Source organism: Prosopis cineraria, unplaced genomic scaffold (genome assembly GCF_029017545.1).
Source record: "Prosopis cineraria cultivar Desert tree isolate PC_DT_omini unplaced genomic scaffold, ASM2901754v1 PC10, whole genome shotgun sequence".
In the NCBI taxonomy this organism is placed as follows: Eukaryota; Viridiplantae; Streptophyta; class Magnoliopsida; order Fabales; family Fabaceae; genus Prosopis; species Prosopis cineraria.
Window position 1 is genome coordinate 32,081,585 of NW_026555341.1, and position 26,409 is coordinate 32,107,993.

At 32.3% G+C, this 26,409-nt stretch overlaps 1 protein-coding gene across 4 annotated transcripts; it reads right to left on the reverse strand.

Moving 5' to 3' along the window:
- Positions 1-1,493: 1,493 nt before the first annotated feature.
- Positions 1,494-5,961, reverse strand: LOC129321364 (uncharacterized). Of its 4 annotated transcripts, XM_054967098.1 has the most exons (3): positions 5,417-5,961; positions 1,782-1,886; positions 1,494-1,655 (listed from the first exon to the last, which is right to left on the reverse strand). In XM_054967098.1, exons 1-3 carry the CDS (start codon positions 5,809-5,811, stop codon positions 1,652-1,654), a joined length of 504 nt encoding a protein of 167 aa, XP_054823073.1. In that variant the 5' UTR covers positions 5,812-5,961; the 3' UTR covers positions 1,494-1,651. The 4 variants fall into 4 exon arrangements, 3 of the variants coding, with proteins under 3 accessions (XP_054823073.1, XP_054823075.1, XP_054823074.1); XR_008595984.1 differs by lacking the exons at positions 1,494-1,655; positions 5,417-5,961 and adding an exon at positions 1,978-2,209 and having other exon boundaries at positions 1,865-1,886; XM_054967100.1 differs by lacking the exons at positions 1,494-1,655; positions 1,782-1,886 and adding an exon at positions 2,203-2,730.
- Positions 5,962-26,409: the final 20,448 nt, after the last annotated feature.

Consider the following 26,409-nt stretch of genomic DNA (forward strand, 5'->3'; position numbering starts at 1 on the left):
AAAAATATTTTTAAAATAATTTAAAAATTAAAAATAATTTATATAATTCACTTTGGTGGTGACATTTATCACCACTAAAAGCATTTTTATAAAAAAATAATTTATATAATCTACTTTTGGCAGTGATAAAAGTATTTTTATAAAAAATAATTTAAAAATTAAAAAAATTTTCATAATCCCCTTTTGGAGGCAACTTTTGTAAAATTTTAATTTTAATTTAAAAAAATTATGAATTGTTTTAAAAATTTGAAATTAAATAAAATCATTCAAAAATTATTTATGAAATTAAATTTCTTATTTTATGTATAGAATTAGAAATAAATGATATATAGGATTGTGAAACAAAAAAAAATAATAGTCAAGATGTGCTAAGCTTAATTATTAAGTTATTTTAAATTTTATATTATTCATAATCTTTTTTAGACATATATAGCTCATATTTTTTTTTAAAGAGTTACTCCTTTTGTTAAAAAAATGTAAGGCATTTTTTGAGGAGTTGGGTGCTAAAAAATGTAAGGCGTTTTTAATCTTTTGAAATGTAATCATTATCTTTTTTCTAAAAGTACCCTTATTGATAATAATTTTATATTTTTTGTAAGGTGTTTACTGGGGATAAATATAAAAGATAGAGTTAATTTAAAAGAAGGTAACTACTTTATTGGAGGTAAGATTCAATTAAAAATGCTTTACATTTTTTAACGGAGGAAATATGTTGTTAAGCTAATATTTTAATATGATAAATTAAAATCTTCACAGGTTATTACTTTCAATTATAATTAGGTTAAGTTATACATAAATTATTACTTATATATAAATACGTAAATGGTATTAGAATGTTAAAATTGTACAAACACTACTATAGAAATAGGCTTTGGTGGTGTTTAAAATTTTAGTTTCATGGTATTTATAAAATGCTATAAGATCCAATGCTATAATATGTATCATGTAGTATTTCATTAATTATTAAAATACTACAAGACTTATGATAGAGCAAGGGCATTTACTTCTGCAAACGCCACCTCTCTTAACTTATATTTTAAAAAACCCTAAGAGAAGTGGCATTTATTTCATATTCAAATGCCACCTTTGTGAAACAATTTTTAAAAAATTAAAAACCTTACAAGGGTGGCATTTCTATAATCTGTAAATGTCATTTCTATCATTTCATATTTTTTTTAAATTTAAATAACATAGGTGGCATTTTTAGAACAGAAAAACGCCACTTATGTTACTTTAGAGAGGTGGCGTTTCTTCCATAAAGAAATGCCACCTCTATGGATTTTAGTAAAAATTAAGATAGGTAGCTTTTCTTTGAGGAAGAAACGCCACCTAATGTGTTTTTTTAAATAAATTTTATAAAATATTATACACCAAAATTTTTTACTAGAACAACAGATCTAACAATATACAATCAGTCCAGCAATTTACAAACAATCTAGTTATACAATGAAAAATTACACAAGATATATTTGCAGTACGACAAAGTAGTTTACAACTATATTAATAAAGCTCCCTAACTAGCTAGGTCAAGACATCTAAAAGCCTCAAATCTTACAAAACTCACCATCATCAACATTTACATCTTGGCCTCCACCTTCATTTTCAAACATTGCAACATTCTGAAAATCTTTCTGTTGCTCATCTTGTCTAATTAGCTATCCAAATAGATGGATTTGAATGTTATATTTATACTTGATTTAGCAAAATTCAAATTTCAATTAATTAGTGAGTAGATATAAATGAAGAAGTAAATTAATTATCATTTTTAACATTAAACTTACATATGCATTTTTGAATTTGTCATCAACCCATTGATCATCTTGTTTTCTCTTGTATAATGCCTTGTACACTTTAAATAGCATAGGTCTCTTCCCTTTCTCTTCCTCCTACAAAAATAATAATCATTAATATAATTTTAAAATCAAAACATTAATGGTACAATATGAGAGTTTTACAACTTAATGACTCAAACCTTACCAATTTATAAGCATGTTCATAGGTAGGACATGATCCTCCTGTATGCAAAGAAGGATTCACCAATCTATTCCTTGAATGAATGGTTGCAATTTGTTTGAACTTTGTAGTGTTCCGGTGTTATTTAAGTTCATTCCAATGGTTTGCACTAATCTAATTGGGAATATAATCTTCTTTATCTTTAAGCTTTTCTTTCAATTTACATAATGTGTCATAAAGTCTTCTAAAGCCCACCACTTTAAAGGTGCCTCTAATTATATATTTGTCATTTTCTTTCTAATGATATAATCTCTATAATAACAATCAAATTAACAAAACCAAAGCTTTCCAAATTTTTCCAATCATTGAATCTACAAATTTAAGAACAACAAAAATATATCATAACATACATTTAATTATTCAAACCATTTGTCTCTAATGTGAGACGGGATTGAAGTCCAAGTAGGCCATGAGCCAACAAATGATTTTTTGATTATTTTAGTAATATCACGAATTGCACAATGTGAGGTGAACCAACATGTAAAGACAAATGTGTTTAAATTAAAAGAAAAAAAACTTACAAAACTTTTAAATCAACATCAACATACAAATCCCCATTTCTAGATATGCGTAGGTATAGAACACATCTAGTGTTTGAGTCGACAACTTTTAAAGGATCTTCATTTTGTAATGTGGTGGAATTTGTTTCAACTTTGTCACTAATGCCACTCCCCCTACCCCGTTATATTCTTCTTCGGCCTCTCCCTCTTGGCATAGCTAGATAGTATATAGAAAGCTAGACAATCAGTTAACATATCATGAAGAATTTGTTGCTGCTGAGTTAAAAAAAAAACAAGAAGATAATCTACATAAAGAACAGGAATTCAATCGGTGCACAAATTTCTCATTAATTTAAACACATAGCTAGATAGTAAAATTACTATCCACATCTCACTTCATTCTTATCATATAAGCTAGTCTTAATCAGATGAATTCTTATTATTTTTATTTTCAATAATTTTTAGATTTTAAACATCAAAACCTTAAAAAAAACAAGTTTTCCTAAGAAAACTCAATCAAATTTAGGTACACCGTGTCTACCACTTCTATTGTCACGCTCTGAAAACAGAGGGTGACCGATAAGGGATATGAACTATATTACATATCCCTTAAGCCTAAAATCAAGAAATTCCTATATTTAAAATGTAATTATATTCACATTGAAATTGTAACATCCTTAAAAGTTTTCATATTAATACAAGCTTCATTATTTTTGTAGAAATTTTGGTAGAATCTCCTCCACAAGTAAGGCCTCTTGAAAACTCCACAACACAATATTTAAACGAAATATAATAACAATCAGGAGTTTAGCTCCTTCCAACCAGCAAACAAAATATATAACCAAATTAAAGATCCTAACTATAGAATATGTGGAGCACATAACTGTACATTTTTAGAGATAAAATATAGAAGTTTTTTATTTGCATAAAAAAGGAGAGAATGTTTAACAAATTTCCTCCTAGCACAGCTACAATCCCCTCAAAGGTTAGCAAGAGGTTCAGCATTGACTAATGAATCTAAGACCAAAATAAATTTTTAGTGAATAACATCTCAATTTAGATTTCAGTAAAGTAAAGAACAGGAATATTTATAAAAAGATTATGAGTCCCAAAGCAGTAACCATTATTATAATGAAACCATGTTGCGTATGATAAATAGTTTTATATAAATACATAAACCAATTAGTTACATAGTAAATTAAAAATAATAAAGAAATTTTCAAGTTATAACCCTTGTTTTACAACTAAGTTGAATAGTTCTAGCTTATAAAATCATATGCAATCAAATATCAAATTATTTAATCGACAAAATCAATAAGTTTATAAAAATTCTCATTTCAGCGAGACTTTATCAGAATGATTGACAAGCATGGATATACAGTTCATGAGGGTAAATAACATACAAACATGGACATAGAATCTATGAGAATAAGTAACCAAGCACAGCTTAAAGCCATGAAATGATCAAGTACGGCTAGAAGCCATGAAACAAACATAGGCACAAGGCTCATGAAAGTAAGTGTGAGTACAATGCTCACGAATAACCATCCCTCCATTTCACATGTGTTGGCTGTTGCACGGGGCTAGCACCTCCAAAGTACCCTGCTAGCTAGGTATACCATGGCTTGCCAAGGGCTAACAGTACTACCGTTAGCAACCAGCGTTCTGATTCAATCTCATATTTTAAATCAAACGTGCATGGGTCGATAAAATCAATATATACTATCTCTTTTCAACATTCCTCATCATGTTCAGCATAAATGAATTCATATGTATATATCTTATGCATGAATCATGATAGTTAATCCATTCTTTAAGCATAAATTCAACATTCCCATTATAACATATATTTTTAAATGTTCAATTGAAAGATAAATCCAACATGTTCTATAAAACATAGTATAATAAAAACATTTTCATGTATGGCAATTGAAAAGAAAATTATGATTATGAACCAAAATAAATAAATAAATACATAAGTAAATAAATTAAAACATTCTATTATTTGTTCTTGCAGAATAAAAATAGTTATGTAAATAAAAGAGAGGGCACGTGAATACTAAACCAATGGTTTTATGAAAATAAATTTGCTAACGAGTTATTAGGATACTATTCACTTATATGTAGTACCTTCAAGGTTGAAAACTCACTTCTTATCATTTCAAAAAAGCTTTCCTTCTTCCAAACCCCCTAGAATATATAATAGTATCTTAATGCATTTTTTTTTATTATTTTTTTAACCAACAAAATCTCTTTCTAATAGAACCCAATCAACCAAAATTAGCTATAATAACTTTGAAATTTTTGGAATACAATTCACACATAAAGGTTTCTCCGTAAAATTTAACCATAATTAAATAGTCCACTAAAATATAATCTCTCCTTAAACTATTTCTTAAACACCTACTGTATAACATTCCAAACTATTCAATAAAAATTTATAAATTTTATTTCTCTTACCCAACAAATTTAAATTATCCAAATATAACTTTTAAAATGATAATAAATCTTATAAATTATAAGTTATATAACTCAACAATCTAGAATTCATATAAAATTTCATTAAATCTCTAGATAAAATCCTTCACAAAACTCAATTTAGATTAACAAATTAATGATACCCAAGCCCAATCATGCTTCTTGTGAGACTAACAAGGTTACCTTGTGTGTGTGTGAGAAATCAAAATTCTCCTACATTTCATCAAACATCTTACAAGCAATCAATCTTAAACTAATATCTACGTTCTTCCTCTTCAATTCCATTTTTCAAAAATTCTCTACTATAAATACATAAATTATTAATATTCCATCAAAGAGAGAGGAAAGAATAAATCACAATCTCAGCTATTTAAAACACACACTCGCGGCGATCAAACCAGAGGAAGGAAGAGAGTCGGACGTACTTGAAACAAGAGAAAGTGATGATGAAAGTCCCAATGACAGAGGCAGAGGAAGAGCGATGGTGGTGCAGGGGAAGAGACGACCACAGTTCGAACCTCCTACAGCAACGAACACACACCCAAAGACCACCGTTGACACAGAACAAAGAATAAGGACCGAAAAGGAAGTTGCGGCTGAGGGAGAGATTGCTGAAGGATGCTTCAGCTGCAGACAGAACAGGGGAGGAAGATTTCCAACGCATCGAGGCCGCTGCTCGGACAGAGGAGGAAGGAGGAGGTCGCACGAACATGACTCTGACACAATCACCGATGGCTGTCAGCTGAATAAGGAGGAAGGTTGACACCGCACAACGAGAGCGAAGGGAAAACGGTGCAGCACAGGGAAAGAGGAAACTCATGGCAGCATCGGCAGACAGCACTCTATAACACACCTAGCCGGCAACGTTAAAGACTGAAGAGGAAAGATGAAGAACGCCAGTGGACTCGCTGGAATTTGAGAAGAGCAGAGGCGGTGGTTCTCTTTCTAGATTTTTCTCTCTCGCCTCTGATATGGTTTCTCGAGTTCGGATGGCAAAGGAGAAGAGACAGAGATTTGATCTAATGAAAGATTGGGGTGAATTACAGGACATGGCACAAGAAAATTACAAAAAAGGGCACGAAATTTGTCTATAATTTAAAACAAAGTAAAACCAAAATTTTTGCCCAATAAAATTCAAACTCCAAAACTTAAGATTGCCCAGCAAGCAAGGTTACCATTATGCCACAAATAATTTTGATTAATTCCATTTTAAAAATAATAATAATAATAATTTTAATATTCTTAAAACATCTTATTATAAATTTTATTTTTACTCAAATTCCCGGGTCATTCCATCTTTCTAGTACCTGAACAAGCTATCACAAAAATAGCATAAAGCTATCGCATTCACATTTTACATACTCAGCAGCACCAAGGCCAACCACATTTCTTAACAAAGGAAAAAAAATAACAGGACAAAAGCCAAAAAAACAAGCAGCATGCTTCCAAGAATGACATCATTCTATTATTAAATAGATTGTCAAGTCCGAGTAGTATTACACATCCACAGCATTGACGAGCAACCCCACAGGCATCATCATCAAGAGATCTTTTTCATCAGAACATATGTCGACTATCACATATGAAATCATTTTTCAAGCTAGCAAAACACAAAGCCATCTAAGTCTGTTATGGCAATCAATTCTGGACCAACATAGCAAAGAACTCACCAAACAAGCTCAATGGATTTCCCCAAAAATGTTGATGAAAGCTGTCAAGCAAGTCCTTGACTTAGATCATAAACATTAAGAGTAACCCTGTGATCCTCCTACAATCCATATAGGCTACTGTGATAAGTACGCTAGCAATTGTTAATCTTTCTAATCATATAGACTTATCACATTCACGTAGCATCTTATCATCTAATCTTTCTAATCTTCCCCATTTCTGTAATTCTACCTCTCTTTCTACTCGTTCCATTATATTTATTCTTATCAAAATCAATATAGTGAAGAAAAACAGGAGATATTTTATTTCAATAGTATGACTTGCTTTAGATGGACTTTGATTGAATAGCAAATCTTTCAATAATGACTTGTCTAGGTCTATAGAAGTAGGAGGGTGATCACTTCCATTTGCGTACAAAAAAACCTGAGCTTACTGCCTGCAATAGAATGCTTCAATCAAAACATAAATAAAAACACAAGAGTTGTCTATTTATGAATAGTGCTGGCTGTTATGTTGAAGAGAAGAAAAAAATTATCCATCATAAAGCTCTCATTCACTACTACAGAATATATCTTTAGGAGCGGGTATTTAGGAGCGCTTATTTAAAAAGCGCCCCAAAATGTGAATGCGGAATTTACCGAGCGCTTTTCTAAATAAGCGCTCTTGTATGTCAGGCTTCACAATAAGATAACGCACCTAATTAATATATATATATAATATGATAAAAAATTTAAAAATACCTTCGGGAGCGCTCGTACTTAAGCGCTCCGGAAGATAGCTCTTCGGGAGCGCTCGCTGAAGAGCCAAGAAAACCTTCCGGAGTGCTCTACGAAGAGCGCTCCGAACAAGCGCTCGATGAAGAGCGCTCCGAAGAGTCTTCCCACTCTTATATACATCCATCAGTTTTCTTTTCTCCATTTAGTTTCTTTTATACCTCTCTCTCTTTTGTTGCCTCTCATTCCTTCTCTGTGTCGCGCCTCTCTCTTTGTTTCTGTGCCGCATTGTCGTCGCTGTCGCCGTCCTCCCCTGCGTCGCCGTCGTCGCCGCCGTCACCGTCCTCCCCTGCGTCGCCGTCGCCATCCGTCTGTGTCGCGTCCTGTCTGGTCTCTGCGTCATCTGTGCGCCGTCGCTGTCTGGTCTCTGCGTCGCCGTTGCTACGCCTCCATCTGCTCTGCTGTTCCAGATCTGCATCTCTGTTCCAGATCTGTATTGCTGTTGCAGATCACCATCCATCTATTCTGCTGTTTGCTGTTTGCTGTCTGCTGTTTGCTGTTCCGATTTGCATCTCTGTTTCAGATCTGTATTGCTGTTGCAGATCTGTGCTGCTGCTGTACACCGGAGGAAGGGACGCCGTGAAGACCTCCGTTGCCGCTGTGCGTCGCTGCTGTACAGCAGAGGAATCGACGTCGCTGCTGCGTGAAGACTACACTTTGAAGGTATTTTTTTTAATAATTAATTTATATATATTTGAGAATAAATTTTAAATATTTTTTTAATAATAAATATTATAGAAAATATATGAATTGAAGTTATTTATATTAAAATTATGGAGTATTTGTAGTTGATAATTTTGATTAAATTTGAGGAAACTACTTGAACATTTTTATTTTATTTATGAAATATACTTTTATGGGAGATTATTGTTATTAATTAAATTACAATTGATTGACAGAATTTAGATACATTATGGTACTAAATTTTTATTTGGATGAATTGATTTATTTAGTTTAGATATATTGTGTTGTGAAATTTGATTGTTTGATCATTTGAGAGATTATTCTTTTAAGGAAGATACTGTTGAATTTTTTTTATAGAAATTTAAGTCTTTTGTTTATTGAAGTTTGGTAATCATATTAGTGACATGGATCGTAAGTGGATGTCGGCTAATCGACTATCTAGAGAATATTGGGATGGTGTAGATGAATTCATTGAATTTGCATTTTGTCGTGATCAAGACCCCCGTGGAGTCATATGTCCTTGTTTGAAATGTTGCTATGGAAAAAGAGTAAAGCCAATAGAATTGAAAGATCATTTAATATGTAATGGGATTGATCCAACTTATACTTGTTGGACCATGCATGGGGAGAGAAGGAATAATGCAAGTGATTGGAGGGATAGTGCGAGCTACTCAACATTTGATCGTGATAGTGGGATATATGATGTTGACCGTCTTGATGAAATGATTGATGTGATTGAAGAGGATCTTAGAGACTGTCCTGAGATGTTTGAGAGATTGAAGAGTGATGCTGATAAACCATTATACCCCGGTTGTAAAAAATTCACAAAACTATCAGTTATTTTGAAACTATACAACCTAAAAGCAGCGAATGGATGGAGCGATAAGAGTTTCACAGATTTGCTTGAACTCTTATATGAAATGTTACCTGAGTACAACGAGCTTCCACCTAATACTTACGAAGCTAAAAAAGTGCTCTGTTCTATTGGGATGAGCTATGAGAAGATACATGCATGTCCAAATGATTGTGTCCTCTTTCAGAAAGAGTATTCAACCTTAGATAAGTGTCCAAAATGTGATGCATCACGGTACAAAAGAAATGGATGTAGCCCAGCGAAGGCATTGTGGTATTTTCCAATCATACCAAGATTTAGACGCCTATATAGCATTGCAGAAGATGCTAAACACTTAACATGGCATGCTGATGAGAGAATTAAGGATGGCAAGCTACGGCACCCTGCAGATTCTCCTCAATGGAAAAAGTTTGATCTTATATACCCTGAGTTTGGGGTTGAAGATAGAAACTTACGCCTTGCACTAGCCACTGACGGAATGAACCCACATGGCATGCAAAGTAGTACTCATAGTACATGGCCGGTTATTTTGATGATCTACAATCTCGCTCCAGCATTGTGCATGAAGCGCAAATTTATGATGCTGTCATTGTTGATTTCTGGGCCTCGACAACCAGGAAATGATATAGATGTGTACTTAGCTCCTCTGATTGAAGATCTGAAGATTTTGTGGGAGACAGGTGTGGAAGTTTATGATGGGTATAGAGAAGAACATTTCATCCTGCGAGCAATGTTGTTTGGCACCATAAATGACTTTCCTGCCTATGGCAATTTATCAGGATACAGTATCAAAGGACGAGATGCATGTCCAGTATGTGAGGAGCACACATGTTCAGTGCGGTTGGAACATTGTAGGAAGAATGTCTTTATTGGTCATCGACGATTTTTGCCGCAAACACATCATTACCGACGACTAAAGAAGGCCTTTAATGGCCACCCGGAGAAGGGTAGAGTTCCCATGCCATTAACTGGTGAGCAGCTTTTTGAAAAGGTCAAAGATTTAAATATTGAATTTGGAAAACCATTTGCAAGTAAGATTGTTAAGAATGGTTGGAAAAAGAAGTCCATATTCTTTGAGCTACCATACTGGAAGACCCTAGATGTTAGGCATTTCCTGGATGCAATGCACATCGAAAAGAATGTCTGCGATAGTCTTGTTGGCACATTACTCCACATTTCAGGAAAGAGTAAAGATGGAATTAATGCAAGGATGGATTTGATTAGCATGGGGTTAAGAGAAGAGTTGGCACCAGAGAGGAAGGGAAAACGCACTTTTTTACCTCCAGCAGCTCACACCTTGTCTAGAAAAGAAAAATTAGCTTTCTGTGAATTCTTGCATGAAGTTAAAGTGCCAGAAGGATATTCTTCAAATGTAAGTAGCCTCGTATCCATGAAAGACCTCAAACTAGTAGGTCTCAAGACTCATGATTGTCATGTCATCATGGAAAATTTATTGCCGGTTGGTATACGATCCATTTTGCCGAAGAAGGTGCGAGCCTACGATTACTAGATTTTGTTTCTTCTTTAAGGCAATTTGTAGCAAGGTGATTGACCCGAAAAAATTGCCAAAGCTAGAACATGAAATAGCTAAGATTTTAAGCGAGCTGGAAATGTATTTTCCGCCTTCGTTCTTCGACATCATGGTTCATTTATCATTTCACTTAGTTAGAGAGATAAAGTTGTGTGGCCCCGCTTATTTGAGATGGATGTACCCAGTAGAGCGTTACTTGAAAGTATTAAAAGGATATGTAAAAAATCGAAGTCGGCCCGAGGGGTGTATTGTTGAGAGGTACATCATGGAAGAAGCAGTTGAATTATGTACTGGATATCTCTCTAATGTGGATGCCATTGGGTTGCCAAAGTACACAAAAGACACCACAGGTGAACAGGGTGGAATCATTGGGAAGAAACTCATTAGCATAGACAAGACACAATGGGAGCAAGTTCACTTGTATGTTTTACACAACACTGAGGAAGTTCAACCATATATCAACGAACACAAGGCAATAGTTAAGAGTCAGAATAAAGGTAAAAATGAAACATGGCTAGCAACATATCACAACCGGCACTTTATATATTGGTTTAGATCTCGCATCTCTGAGGAGTCTCACCCATCAGAAAGGTTGAGGTTTTTGGCTAGGGGTCCTGGATTTGAAGTATTTTCTTATACAGGTTATGTAATTAATGACTTTACATTTTATACAAAAAGTCAAGATGCTCGGAGCACTATGCAGAATAGTGGTGTAACGCTTAAAGCTCAATCAATGCATGTCTCTAGTTTTAAAGACAAGAATCCAATCTATGCAATGATGTCATATTTTGGGATTATAGAGCACATTTGGGAATTGGATTATATCAAGTTTGCGAACCTGTCTTTTGTTGCACGTGGGTTGACAATAAAAACGGCTTTCGAATTGACGAGTTAGGTTTTATTCAAGTAGATCTTAATAAGGTGGCTCATAAAGATGAACCATTCATTTTGGCATCACAAGCTCGACAAGTGTTTTATGTGTCAGATCCAGCGCATAAAAATTGGTCGATTATTCTTTTAACAAATAAAATAGTGGGTAATGAGGAGGATGAAGATTTCAATGTTGAGGATGACCCTTTCATGGGAACATCACGGACATTTAATGTTTCAACTGGGGATAATGCCTTCTATATTAGAGAAGATCACGCGGAAGGGATTTGGATTGATGAGGGATATGTAGAACACACAAAAGAAAAAACAAAAAAAAGAAAAAATAAATTTTAACACTTGTAAGTTCTTTATTTAAATTTTCTTTTAATTGTTAAAAATTTATTTTTAGTTAAATTTTTTTTGTTGTTAAAAATTTACATTTTTCCTTTCAGATATATGGCTACCCCACCTGAGAACAGTGGTGATGCTCCACCCACTGAAGAAGAAGCATTCAAGGAGGTTAAACGAGGTAAAACTGTTATGAAAGCAATAATACGGGCTCGAGCAGCTGGTCGTAAATTACCAGTAAATTGGAATGATAGGGGCCAATTAGTTAAGTCTCCTCAGTTGGCCAGTTACATAGGGGTCTTAGCTCGTCATTATGTTCCCTGTTGCATTGCAGACTGGAGAAAGAAAAATGACCCACAGCTTGAAGAAGCAAAAAATAATATATGGGAAGATTTGTGTATATCTTTTGACCTGGATGAGAGTCATAGGCATTATATCATGAGAAAAGCAGCATATGCTCATAGAAAGTTTCGAGCTACCCTCACAACATATCATCTAAAAGATGCAAATGAAGAATTCAATCCTCATCCTCCTAAAATGTATCCAGAGATCCAGCAAGAGCATTGGGATGAATTTATTAAAATGCGCCAACAGCTTGAATTTCAACAAATTAGCCAGGTCAATCGCTCTAGAGCCGCAAGTACTCCTTTTCAATATAGAGCAGGAAGAAAGAGCTATCCAGATATTGAACATAGTTTGGTGAGTTTCAATTAATATCGTCTGTTGATATTACTTATATATATATATATAAGGAAATGTTTTTTAATTATTCTAATATCTTCTTTAAATAGAGGGAAGAAGTTGGACCTAATGCTCCAATTTCTCGAGCTCTTGTTTGGAAGACTGCTCGAGAAGATAAAGAAGGCAAATTACCTGATGAATGCACTCGAAAAGTCTGGGAGGATTGTGTGAGTATTAATATTTTAGTGTATTACTTTATTTACATTATTTACTTAATAATTAGTTTACAATTTGTTCAACAGGAAGCATTATCACAATCAATATCACAAGATGATGTGGGGGAGCATGTGGATGTCCTTGGTAGGGCATTGGGAGCTCCAGAGGTCTCTGGTCGTGTTAGAGGAGTTGGATTTGGCATTTCTCAGGGCACCTACTTTGGACGTCGGTCTAAAATTTTTATTGAAGATGATTTTAATGCAAGGATGGCAGAAATGGAGGCGAGAATGGAAAAAAAATTTCAAGCTCAAATGGAAAAGAGATTTGAGCAAATGATTGGAGTTATAAATATGCCACAAGGTAGCCCCAGTGATAAAGATAGTTGCTCCTTCCATACTAAAGAAGACTTTCCTAAGGTTATAATTTTTCTTTCTATTATCTTCTCTTTATTCACAAATTATGTTTCACATTTTTTTAAGATATTAATTTTTAATTTTTAGGGCGAGTCTCAATGTCAATTATGGTTAGAATCACCACATTGTCGTGTTGTGGCAATCGGATCTGTGTATAATGATAATAGTGTTACTATACACTCCAGACCATTGCCTGCTGATCACTTAAAGGTGACTATAACTATTCCAATAGAAAATGATGCTGAGTTGCCAGTGCAAATAGAAGATGAGGATATATTCACGATTTTTGATGCCGTTGGAACTTATGTGGCTTGGCCTTCAAAGCTCATTAAGTTACAGGTATAATAATTGATGGTTCTTTAAAATCATTCATGTTTTCTTACGGCCTTACCAATCCATTTTACATCTTGTAGTCCTCAAAATTTAAAGAAGTTGTAAAAAAGCCAATCAAAGCGAAAGGAAAGCCATCGAAAGGATCTACCTCTGTGACTAAGGCAAGGAAGACCAGCACAGAATCTACTCAGTTGAAATATCCTCATCAAAATGCACTTGAAATGATTATGCGGACAACATTGAAAAATGAGATCCGTGAAGTAGAATTTGAAAAGGAGATTTATGGTGAAATAATTGGCGAAAAATTAGCAGCTGAAAATATTAATGAGATTCTGACCAAGGATTGGCTACAAACAACACAAATTAGTTTATACATCAGGTACTTTCTCAATTTTATTACTTATTGTGGTATTTATTTAATTTTAGTTGTGAATGATTCTATTTTTTTTCATTTTAGGTACTTATATCATACTTTTGTGGTGCCGGGCTCATTGATAACAAAATTTTCATTTATTAGCCCGCACAACACTAGTACCTACAGTGTTGAGTACCATTCTCAAAAGATTACTGATGCATTCAAAGTCAAAGGCAAAAGAAACATGTTATTTTTAGCTCCTCACAATCCAGGGTAAATTGTTATTATTGTTTATTTTTAACTTTAGTTGATATTTTAGTTAATGAACTATTTTATTTTTTCAGGCAATATTGGGTGCTTGTTTGTATCAATCCATTCGTCCCTGTGATTTATTATCTTGATTCATTAAGAGATAGTGACTTTAAGAACTACAAATCTATGAGGATATTATTTAATCAGTAAGTTTTTAGTTCTATATTCTTTATATATGTTTATTATAATAATTAATTTTTACTTGGTATGCTTAATCATTATATAATAGGGCTGTAGCACGTTATCGAGGAGGTGAAGGTCTCCCTCCAAACACCGAAAGACCTGATCCTGTTGAGTTTTATTCTTGGAAAAGAATAAAGGTTTGTATTATTTTCTTAATAAAACAAGTTGGTACATATCTAAATGATTGTTTGATTGATATTTTATATTTGTTATTCTGAATATGTTGTTCTGGATTGATGTAGAATTTTTGGAAAATTCTGGAACTTCCAAGTTATAGGGGAGACTCTGCCGGATTTTCGACAGCAGATACTTGTATCATATATATAACTTCATCATTGAAGTATTTTAAATTAAGTTAGAATTTATTTCTACCATATAAATGACATCTTTTATTGTTTTATAGGTACCTACACAATTACAAGGTTGGGAGTGTGGATACTATGTTATGAAGTTTATGAGAAAGTAATCACACAACAAGAGTTGATCATTCCTGAAAATGTAAGTCAAAAGCTTTGAAATTAAATTAATATAATGTTAATTACTTATATATTGCTTTCATATCTTGTGTAGTATTTTGTTGGAGCGAGATATTCGCATTTTACTATGGAGCAAATAGAAGATTTAGTTGAAGAATGGTCAGAATATATTATTGGCTGTTTGTGATAGGAAGTTAGATTTCAATGTTAAAAAAATAACAATAGTTTCATTTGTTAGGCTTGTTAGAAATTAAACTAGGTTAGTTGGAAAATTGAAATTGTTGTATCAGTTTCAAATTTTTTTCTTGTATATAAAATTTTTATGTTGATATTATTTTTAAATTAGTTTTTGATATTATGATTTGCCATTATTAAAGATATTTAAAAGGAGAAATTTGAAAAATTTAATTTAAAAAAATAAATATAATATACGGGAGCGCTCATTTGAAGAGCGCTCCTGTAAAGAAACTTACGGGAGCACTCTTTTAAAGAGCGCTTCGGTAAGTTCATATACAGGAGCGCTCTTGTAAAGAGCGCTCCGGTAAGGTTACATACGGGAGCGCTCCTATAGAGAGCGCTCCGGTATGCATCATACAGCAGCGCTCTTACATAAAGCGCTCCCGTACATGACGTGTACTCTAGCGCTATTACGGGAGCGCTTTTCTAAAAGCGCTCCTGTATCGCTTACATACGCTCCTGTAAATTTCGGAGCGCTTGATACGGGAGCGCTTCAAAAGCGCTCCCTAAGGTAAAAAAAAAAAAGCACTCCTGTAAGCTTATTTTGTAGTAGTGATTGTTTAATAGAGATTATAAGATATCAGATCACATCACGATGAAACTATATCAATCTTGATCATAAACAGAAGAAATTGAAAACATGTTGAGGGAAGGCATCAAAAGTACTTTGTCCCCTTGGAAAACTCTTCTTCCCAAAGCTATATGCCCTTTCAAGTTTCAAACTTCCATATATGTGCCGGTATATATATAATATTTATAGAAAAGGACAATAAGTAAAAGATGGCCTATATATATATATATTGATTCTGGGATTTCGCAGGGATGCTTTCAATACATTCTAAGGATCAATCAGACTAAATAATAAATTAGACCAAATAAATCAAAAAATGAATTATGCCAATCAAAGAGACTAGATAAATCATACCAAATAAATCAGACTAAATTTTAAGGATCAGACAAAATAATAAATCAGGAAAAATGAAATTCTGTAAGAAACATTAAAAAAATGAAGAGTAAATAGTAAACATATAAAAGAAGGATCTCAAAAGTGATATGTTTATACTTAGTTTTTACATGTGAATAAGAATCAAAGAAGCCCATTTTTTACAGTGATAAAACATGAAACTTTAAGACAGCCATTCCAGTTTGGTCCCTCTAGGGACATCACAAAACAAGACATATCAAGTCCATCAAAAAGCACAAGAAAGCATATAAGCTCATCATGCAAAACATATGAAAATTTTAATCAACTTGATTCTCCATCATCATCTTCATCCTCACTATCATATTGAGCAATTTCATTATTCTCCTCTTCACTATCTTCCTCTTCAAACTCAAATTCAGATTCTTCAGTGTCTTGAGAATTGACAGTTTCTTGATTGTTTATATTAATTATTTCACAATCAATGTCCTGTTGATCTACAAGTTCCTCTTCAATTCCTTCACTTTCTACTATCAAATCAAATCCATCATTTACATCCAATTTAATCATGTTTGACACTTCATTATCTTGATAAGCCAAATCTAGTGAATCTATCATACTTCTAGCTTTTATTTTATACACAACCCTCCAATCAGCTCTATCCTTTTTTCTACTAGCATATTCATGAAAATAGACTTGTTGAGATTGTTCAACCAATATAAAAGGTTCATACTTGGAAAACCTTCTCTTGTAGTTAATATCAACAAGACCAAATTGATTATGCACCTTCCATCCTTTATTGATAGTGGGATCAAACCAATCACACTTGAACAACACAAGTGTTGTTCTTTTAAAACTTAGGTTATGATATTCTAATTCTATTATATCATTTAACAATCTATAGTAATCATTCTTAGAATCACCATAATACATTCCTTTAATACAGACACCACTATTCATTGTCATTTTATTTGAGCCATATGAAATTGCATGGAACCTATAACCATTAACAATGTATTCAAGCCATGTTCGCACTTCTCAAAAAGGACCAAAAGCTAAGTACTTTACTCGACTATCAAGAACACCATTTCTTGGATTGAATACCTATAGAAAGTTAGTGAGATCAAATAAATATGAAATAATTTATATAAGATATAATAAATAAAATTTTTAGTGCTTAGAATGGTAGAGTTTAGAAACAACATATTCTTTTAACCAAGATGTAGACTTTTCATTTGTCTTGCTCTCAATCTCATTCTTGGTTATATTGGGGTTTTCTACCATCAATTCCTCATCAAAAATCCTACATTTTAAAATGGAGATGTCAATTAAATATAGCATAAATTTCATTAAATGTAATAATTAAGAGCTATTTTTGTTCTTACTCTAAAAGGGGCTTAATTTCAGCACAATTCAAAAGCACATATAGTGTAGATGCATTGAATTCTTCATCATTTAAAAATCTCTTACGCATTCTATCACACCCTAATACTAAAGGTATGATCGGCATGAAATATGAAGTGAACGCACATTCCATAAGCCTTGACGAACTAGCTAAAATAGAGATTTGTGCAAGTTATATATAATAGTAAAGTTTGTAAAGTTTTAAAGTTTTTGTAAAAATTTTGGTAGAATCTCCCCTATAATTTGAACCCCCCTCAAAATTTCTACAACAACAATAGAACTTGCCAACCAGACTAGCAAGGAAACTAGCTCCATTTCAGCAATTTTTACAATAATAAAATAAGACTAGGATCTATATATGATGTACGTGAAGTACTAAATTATAATTACAAAATACAGTACCTAGTTTACTAGAACAATAATTGCAACATGCCTCCTCTTTTTCCCAAAAAAAAGGCCCTCAATGATTTGCTGGAGGTGCAGGGTCAACTATAACATTTGGGACCAAATAAATTACCGGTGAGTAGCGTTCCAATCAAAATTATAAATAAGAAAATATGAAGATACTAAATAATAAATTTAGCTTCAAATGACTTAATGAAATAATGAATTACATCCTTCAACTAGAAATAAATAAACATTTTTTCCAATAATATGATCTTGAGATTAAACAATGCTAATAAGATCACATATATGTTAAAAGTTTATATTAACCATAAATATAAAATTTTCCAATGATAGTGTAGTGTGATAAAGTACTTTCAGAGAATTATTAGAGAAATGATAAATTTTTAGATTAAACTTAGGAGGGCTTTATCAGAACGAATAACAAGCACGGATACACAGTCCATGAGGGTAAGTAACTAATTAAATATGGACACATAGTCTATGAGGGTAAGTAACTAGTTAAGCGCAGCTGGAAGCCATAAAAAAAGCGCGGCAAGAGCAACGAATCAAGTGCAGGCATGAAGCCTACGAAAACAAGCCTGAATACAATGCTCACGAATACCATCCCTTCGATCCACGTGCGTTGGCCTTTGCATAGGGTTAGCACCTCCTATAAGCACCCTACTAGCTAGGTGTTCCATGGCATACTAAGGACTAACAAAACTGCCGTTAACATCTAGCTTTCTGAACTCAGTCTCCTTAATTAAAATCAAGCTTGTACAGAGTTGAAAAACAATTTCAAAATTTTCAGTTTCAAAATATATGATTCGGTTGTCATCTTCCATTCCCATATTCATTGTCATTTCCTCCATGCATGAGTTTCTATACCAAAAGTTTGCATATCAAACATAAAGTTAAATAATTGGGTTGTTTTTGAAAAGTAACACCGTCTATCGTACATCAACTTTAATTATTACTTATCAATAGCATAAATCATTAATAAAATCAAAATATCATCATTAATAAAATAATTATTAAAAAATAGAAGTGATAAGAATGTTTATATAACTAATAAAGAAATAGTATTAAAATTTAAATAAAGAAATTTTTATAAACAATTGCTTGAAATTCATTCGGAACACTACCCACTCACCTAATAGTTGTTTTCAAAATTCTAAAGCATGCTTCTCTTAATCTTTCACTCTAATTCTAATGGTGTTCCTGATTTCCTAACAAACGAATCATAATTCTAAAATCATTTATCAAGAAATTTTTCAATCACTATTTGTGCATTAAAGTTTAATCCAAATGATATTAACGATAATATTCCAACAAATTATGTTTTAAATATGCTTAAGTCAGTTAAATATTTGACAACTTTCATTTATCCTTATAATTCCTTATGACTTATAGTCATTCATAAATCATAACAAATCATATCCATTATTCTTAAACTTCCTCTAGATTAAAAATGTGAAACAAGCATTGTATATAATCATTTCTCTCATTTTGACGTTCTAAAATTTCCAATTAACAACTTGAACCAAAATAATATATATTTCTCCAAGCGAATTTTAACAACTCACAATTCATCAAATTTTTCTATCCCACATTTTTACAAATACCTTGAGGACATGTATTTATCATTGACAAATTTATGAGATAATTACCCATGCATTTCAACAACTTTCTTTTCCTCCATGTCTTCTTTCTAATATATCCACAAACACATTGAGGACATTCTCCAATAATTAAGTTATGAAATGAACACATCCAAGTAAGTTCTACAACTCCCAACATTAAATTCTACGGTTAAATATCAGCTCAACATCATTATAAACCAGTCCCAGCATCAATTGAATTTTCTCCTTATACTCAACTAAAATATTACAACCACAGTGAAGAACAAAAACTGCACCCAATGGCTGGAAAAAGAAGGAATGATTTGGTGGGCTACATAATCCAAAGAGAAAGGAAAGAACACAACATCTACCTCAAAAGCTACAGAAATTAGCCACTGAATAGCGTCAAAGGAGAAAGGCTAAGGGTTTCAACCTGTCATACACACAAGAAGAACGAGACTATAATTTCAGCCAACAATAAAAGAATCATTTGCCATATGCACACACAATGGATTTCGACAGAAGGGAAGGAAGAAAAGAAGGAAAAAAAAACTAACCCCTAAATATGCACCTCAGTTGAGCACAAAACAAAGTAACAAAAATTATTCAACCTCTCCACCTGACAGAGGCGAACCAAGACAGCAAAGAAGAAGAAGGCGGCAACGAAGACAACAATTCGATGGAAACCTCTCGGCCATACAGAACAGCACGATGATATAAAAGGAGAATCAGCAACCAACTCACTATGGCTGGCGAATGTGAATAAAGATGATGACAGTGGATGAAGCACAACAACGAGAAATCAACCCCTCGTGACAGCGAGCTACGGACGTAGATAAGAGACAGAGATAGACAACTATGAACGTCTAGAAGAGTATATATTGGTGGTGGAAAAAAAGAAATGAGATGCATTGTTTTCTTTGCACGAAAGAAATGGTTTTATGATCAAAAGAAGGATTGGGAAAAATTACAAAAAGGAGCATGAAAAAATCACAAGAAAAGGCACAAGAATATTACAATGAAGGACACGAGATTTTTTTAAATTTTAAAACTAATTTTAATTAATTTTTTTAATTTAAAATTTAGGGTCATTACACATTCTCCCACTAACACGACCTAGATGAGTAAATAATGAGAGGCATTCATCTGGTGCATCAACTTGACCACCATCATCATTTCTATCCACTCTATTTAACCACTACTAGAAAAATGCAAATTAGTGAGGAAATTTAGTGAGAGATCATCTATTTCTCTCTAAAATATCAAATTAGCGAGGAAATTAGCAAGGAAAATAGTGAGAATTAGCGAGGATTAGCGAGGAAAATAAGAGAAATTAGAGAAAAAATTAGCGAAGGACTGTCAATCCCTCTCTAAAATAAGAGAATTAGCGAGGAAAATAGTGAGAGACTATCAATCCCTTTCTAAAATAAAGGAATTAGAGAGAAAAATAGCGAAGGACAATCAATCCCTCTCTAAAATAAAAGAATTAGCGAGAAAAATAGCGAGAGATTGCTAATCCTTCTCTAAAATTATATAATTAGAAAGGGATTTAGCAAGGGATTCTATCCTTAGCTAATTACTACAAAAAAAAATTAACTTTTAACGATAACTTTTAATTATACATTTAATTATTTTCATTTAAAAATAATAATTAAATTTAAAAATTAACTAAAATATTCATAATAAAATTAGTTAATATTTTCTTTATTTTAGGTTGATTTTCATTAATAAAATAATATTTTATTAAAAATATAATATAAAAAATAATTTAAATAAAATATAAATATGTTTAACATATTAATAATTGAAAATAAAATTTATTATGTATATGTGCGTATTTTTATAATATATTATTTGATATATTTATATAGTTAAATAATATATATATATATACATATTTAATTTCTCATATAATGATTGCAAGTGCCTTTCAGTTCAACTAGCAAAGAAGGAGAGCATAAAGCTTGAAAGGTATGAGGTCAAGGGCTCAAACCTTGGCTTTGGCATAAACATGATGAATATATGATATGGTAAGGAGTAAGTGACATGGCGCAAGGTAGACAATGACATGTCATGAGTTGTTGCACATATGGCGGGTGATAGGGCGCAAGATGGTAGGTGATATGGTGGTTGACAAAGCATGAAATTGTTAATGACATGTCACAAGTTGGCATCACACATGGCGAGTGATGTGGCGTAGTTATGTTTTTAAATATAAGCATATTTAGCGAGGGATTAGCGAGGGACTAATTCCTCGCTAAAGTTATCAAATTTTGAATAGTATTAGAGAGGAATTTAGTTCCTAGCTAATTTTAACGAGGGATTGCATCTCTCGCTAAATCCCTCACTAATTAGCGAGAAAAATACAATTTCTCATTAAATTTAGCCAGCCCTTTTTTAGCTATAAATTTAGTGAGGGACAAAATTCCTAGTTAAAATGCAATTTAACTATGAAAAATGACATTTAGCAAGGGATTCGTCCCTCGCTAAATTCCATTTTTCTAGCAGTGAACTTTGTTTCAAAGTGAGAAAGAAAATAATATGAACCAAAGTTGGAAGCTTCTTGCATCAAGTATGCTTCACAGATAGATCCCTCCACTCGAGCTTTATTTTAAACCATTTTTTTTCAAGTCATGCAAGTTATTTATCATGAATTGACACTTAATTACTTATTTATATAATATTTTATATAGAATTTGAACATTATACATCCCAAATAGATACATCCACTGATATTTCACTAGGCCACCAACTTTAGACTCATACGGTATATGCATTGGTAAATGTTCCATAGAATCAAAGAATCCAGGAGAAATATTTTCTCCAATTTGCAAAGTGTCACAACAATATTATTCATTAGTTTTTGCATTTCATCTATTCGCAACATAGTTATACATAAATCTCTAAAAAATATGCTAACTTCAGTTAAGACATTCCAAACTAACTCAGGAATTAAGTCTCTTAATACAATTGGTAACAACTTCTCCATGAAAACATGACAATCATGACTTTTCATCTTAGATATTTGAAGAGCTTGGATGCCAACACACTTAGATAACATTTGATGCATACCCATCAAGAAGTCTTAAATTTATAATCCATTCACATACCAATTATTTTTTGTTCCTTTCCTAAAGCATAAGGTACTCTTGGCTTACTACTGCTACCATCACTTTTTTCAATCAACTCATAATTTGGATGGTTACAATATGTAGAAAGATCCTTCCTTGCATTTACATTATCTTTTGTCTTACCCTTATGATCCATAACAATGTTAAATATGTTGTCAAACATTTTTTTTTCAATGTGCATCACATGAAGATTATGCCATATGACATTTGTACACTAATAAGGCAACTCCCAAGATATATTTTGTTTGGTCCAATTATGCTCATTGCCAAAACAATGTAGCTTATTTGTCCTAATTTTTTTCATGATAAAGGGTCAATGACGCACATTGTCCTATACTTCTTCACTAGATAACCTCCTGGAGGAGGAGATCTCTCAGCTTGGCCTTTTTTTGAAAGACTTCTTATCCTTTTCAAAAGTATGATCATTTGATAAAAATTGGTGATGAGAATCAAAGAAAGATGGCTTCCTCCCTTCTTTCAAATAAAATGCTTTACTTGTGTCCGCATATATAGGGCAAGATAAAACACCATACATGCTCCATCCAGATAACATACCATAAGCAAGGAAGTCATTTATAGTCCACATAAAAGCAGCTCACATTTGAAAGTTTTGATGTCTAAAAGAATCATATGTTTCTACACCAATCTCCCACAATGTTTTCAACTCATCTATAAGAGGTTGCAAGTACATGTCTATATTTTGGCCAAGGCTCTTTAGACTAAGAATGACAAGAGTTAGAAGTATATAAAGGCTGTTTATGCAAGAGCTTGCAAGTACACGTCTACATTTGGATGGTTGTATGGTGTGACAATTACTAGCTAACAAGAATATAAAATTTGCCCATAAGGACTAAAACTATTAGATGCAAGAGCTAATCAAACATTACGAGGTTTTGTAACAAAAGAAGGATGGCTTTAGTCAAAATGCTTCCATGCTTTGCCATCATAAGAATGGCTCATAACCCCTAACTTTCGATGAGTTGTTGAATTCTATGTCATGTGTTTAGCTATCTTTAATGACATGTATAATTTTTGTAGCCTTGGGGTAAGAGTTATATTTCTCAAAATCTTATAAGGTATGTTATGCTTTTGCCCATCACTTTTCTTCCTAGGCTTATAATGAGGATGACCACATTTGGGACAAGTTGTTTTATCTTTACGTTCTTTCCAATAAAGAATATAACTATTCACACATACATATATCTTCTCATACCCTAACCCAAGCTTACCAACCAATTATTTTGTCTTATATAAGTCATTAGGCAACTTTTCATCTTTTGGTAACAATTCTTTGATTAATTGTAAAATACGATTAAAACAACTCTGACTCATATTAAATTCAAACTTAATATTTAGCAATCTTGTCACCATAAATAATATAGAATGTGTTCTACACCCATCAAAAAGTGGTTCCTTTACAACCTTTAACGTTTTATAAAACTTCTCAGCTTCACAATTAGGAAACTCTTCCTCAACTTCAAACATTTGGTTTCCACTAAAGATCCCATTCCTATCAAATAAATTTGAATTAAAACTAGGACCAGCAACTTCGAAAACCATATTGCAACATTTTATTGAAAATTGGTATACTATCACCCCTCAATTGAGAATTTGAATTGACATTACATTCTTCTCTAGCCATTGCAATGAAGGGTTCTTCATGAGAGCCCATTGGTAGTAATCAGGCACAAAACCATGCTTATAGAGGTGAGTTTTGACAAGATCTATGTCAAGAAACTTTATATTATCACATCTTGAGTAAGGACATCGTATCATGCCATTACATACAAAGTCTTTTTGAGTTATTGCAAACTTTATAAACTCATCTATCCCACTTATACATTCTTCAGTTAACCCCTTTTTACTCTGGCCTTATCTATTGGACATCCAACTTCTATCATTCACCATTCCTCTACATGACCAAAAAAAAAAAGGATTAAAAGTTATAATAGAACGAACTCTTTACTTTCTTGATATTAGGAGAACCCACCAAGATTTGGCTGTTGACAAGGATAAAGTACTCATATCGAACATATATATATATATATATATATATATGTCAACAACAAGTATCCTTATCGTATTGGTATAGGATATATATTTCTAGACATGGGCTCCATTATTTGGGTTTGCTGCATCAAATTAACATGAGCTTTTCCTTATAGAGTTGTCCCATCCAAGTTCTAGGAACAATTCGTTAGATGTTGAATTTGAAGAATGAATGAAAGCAGTGAAAAGGTACAAGTGTAATTATTTTGGAAGACATAGCTTAAAGTTCAGAAAAGAAAATGAATAAAAGCAGAAAAGCGACAGCCAATTATTGCTCAATTGATTGGTTTGGTGCCTTCCGTTGTAAAGAACAGAACAATTCATTGGCACTTGGAAAGAACAGAACAAGCCACACAGTAGTTTGAGTCATATAAAAAATTAGTGAAAGAGAAGTTCTTCCTTGACAGCTAAAACAATGACGGCCATTGGAACTCGAACACGGCCAACACTATTGCAACTTGAAGATTTGGGATATGAAGTTAATGATGAGGTTAGATTAAAGATAAAATTAGCTTTGATGGAGTGATTCTCTTACGCGTTATCTCACCTGCGCGTCCTTGGCTGAGTACCAGCATCTCTTGCCTCCATGGTTTGAGTAGCCGCACGATGAGTAAGTCGAGTGTGTGGAACACACGAAGAAATGAGACAGAGGTAGGGTTAGACTGTGTGGGAACAAAATGAAAGGAACAATATTGGGTCTGAAAAAATAAATTGAAAATATATAAAATTGTAGAGGGAATATATTTTTTAAGAAAATATTTTTTTATATGAAAGATCTTATAAAGTAAAAATAGCTTTTTATATATAAGAAATTATAAATTTTTTAAAAAAATTATATAAAAGGCATTATAAATTTTAAAAAAAATATCTTTTATATATATATATATATATATATTAAGATAGTACAAATTAATAGTTTGATAAAATAAGTACATTTTAAAAAAAGTAAATACAAAATTAGAACCTTCTAATTGTTATTATTTTTTATTTTTCTATTAACTTTTTAGAAAGGAATAATCATTCCTCACCAATTTCTCACTAATTAAAGAGAATCATACTTCCTTGCAATTTAAACTTTTAGAGAGGGCTACAATATTCCTCATTAATTGTCATCACTGATTAGGCACATTAGAGAGAAACATATTATTCATCATTAACGTTCCTCACTAAATAATTTCTTGGAGATGAAATTAAATTTCCTCACAAAATTCTCACTAATACAATCATTTAGAGAGGAATACATAAGTCCTCGCTAAATTTCGTTGCAAATATGACATTTGTTAGTAGTGAATGTGGTGAGCATAGAATGCTCATAATCTCAAGGGCTTCTTTGAGCCCTTGATTTTATCATCATGTGATCTTTGTTGTCCTTTTTAAATTTATTTTTCAATATTTTTAATATTATATTATTAAAATAAAAATTTATAAAAAAATATGAAAAACTTAATATTAAATACGGATTGTCTCTAGGCTTGTCAAGAGATGAGTAACATATTACTCATTTCAGGTGATGAGATCTAGACTGTCATGATTTAAAACTTTTTATTTTATATTTATCAAAATAAAAATTATAAATTTTTTTAATAGATTTATTTATAATCATTCTGGCCAGTGCAGATTTAATCTGGACTATCTAATTTGATATTAACATTTCTTATATTTTTATAAATTGAGTATCTAGTTATACTCTAAACAGTACAGATATAATATGGATAAACCAGTTTAATATTAAAATTTTTTATAATGTTTATAAATTAACTATCTAAATTTACAGTGTATAGTATAGATTTAGTATTAAAATTTTCATATTTTTTATAAATTTTTATTTTAATAATATAATATTAAAGATATTAAATAATACATGTAAAATCAATTGAGGATAAAGTCAAGGGCTCAGATGAGCCCTTGAAGTGATGATCACACCGTGCTCATCACGCTCGCGGGTATATATAACAGAGTGCGGAGAATCC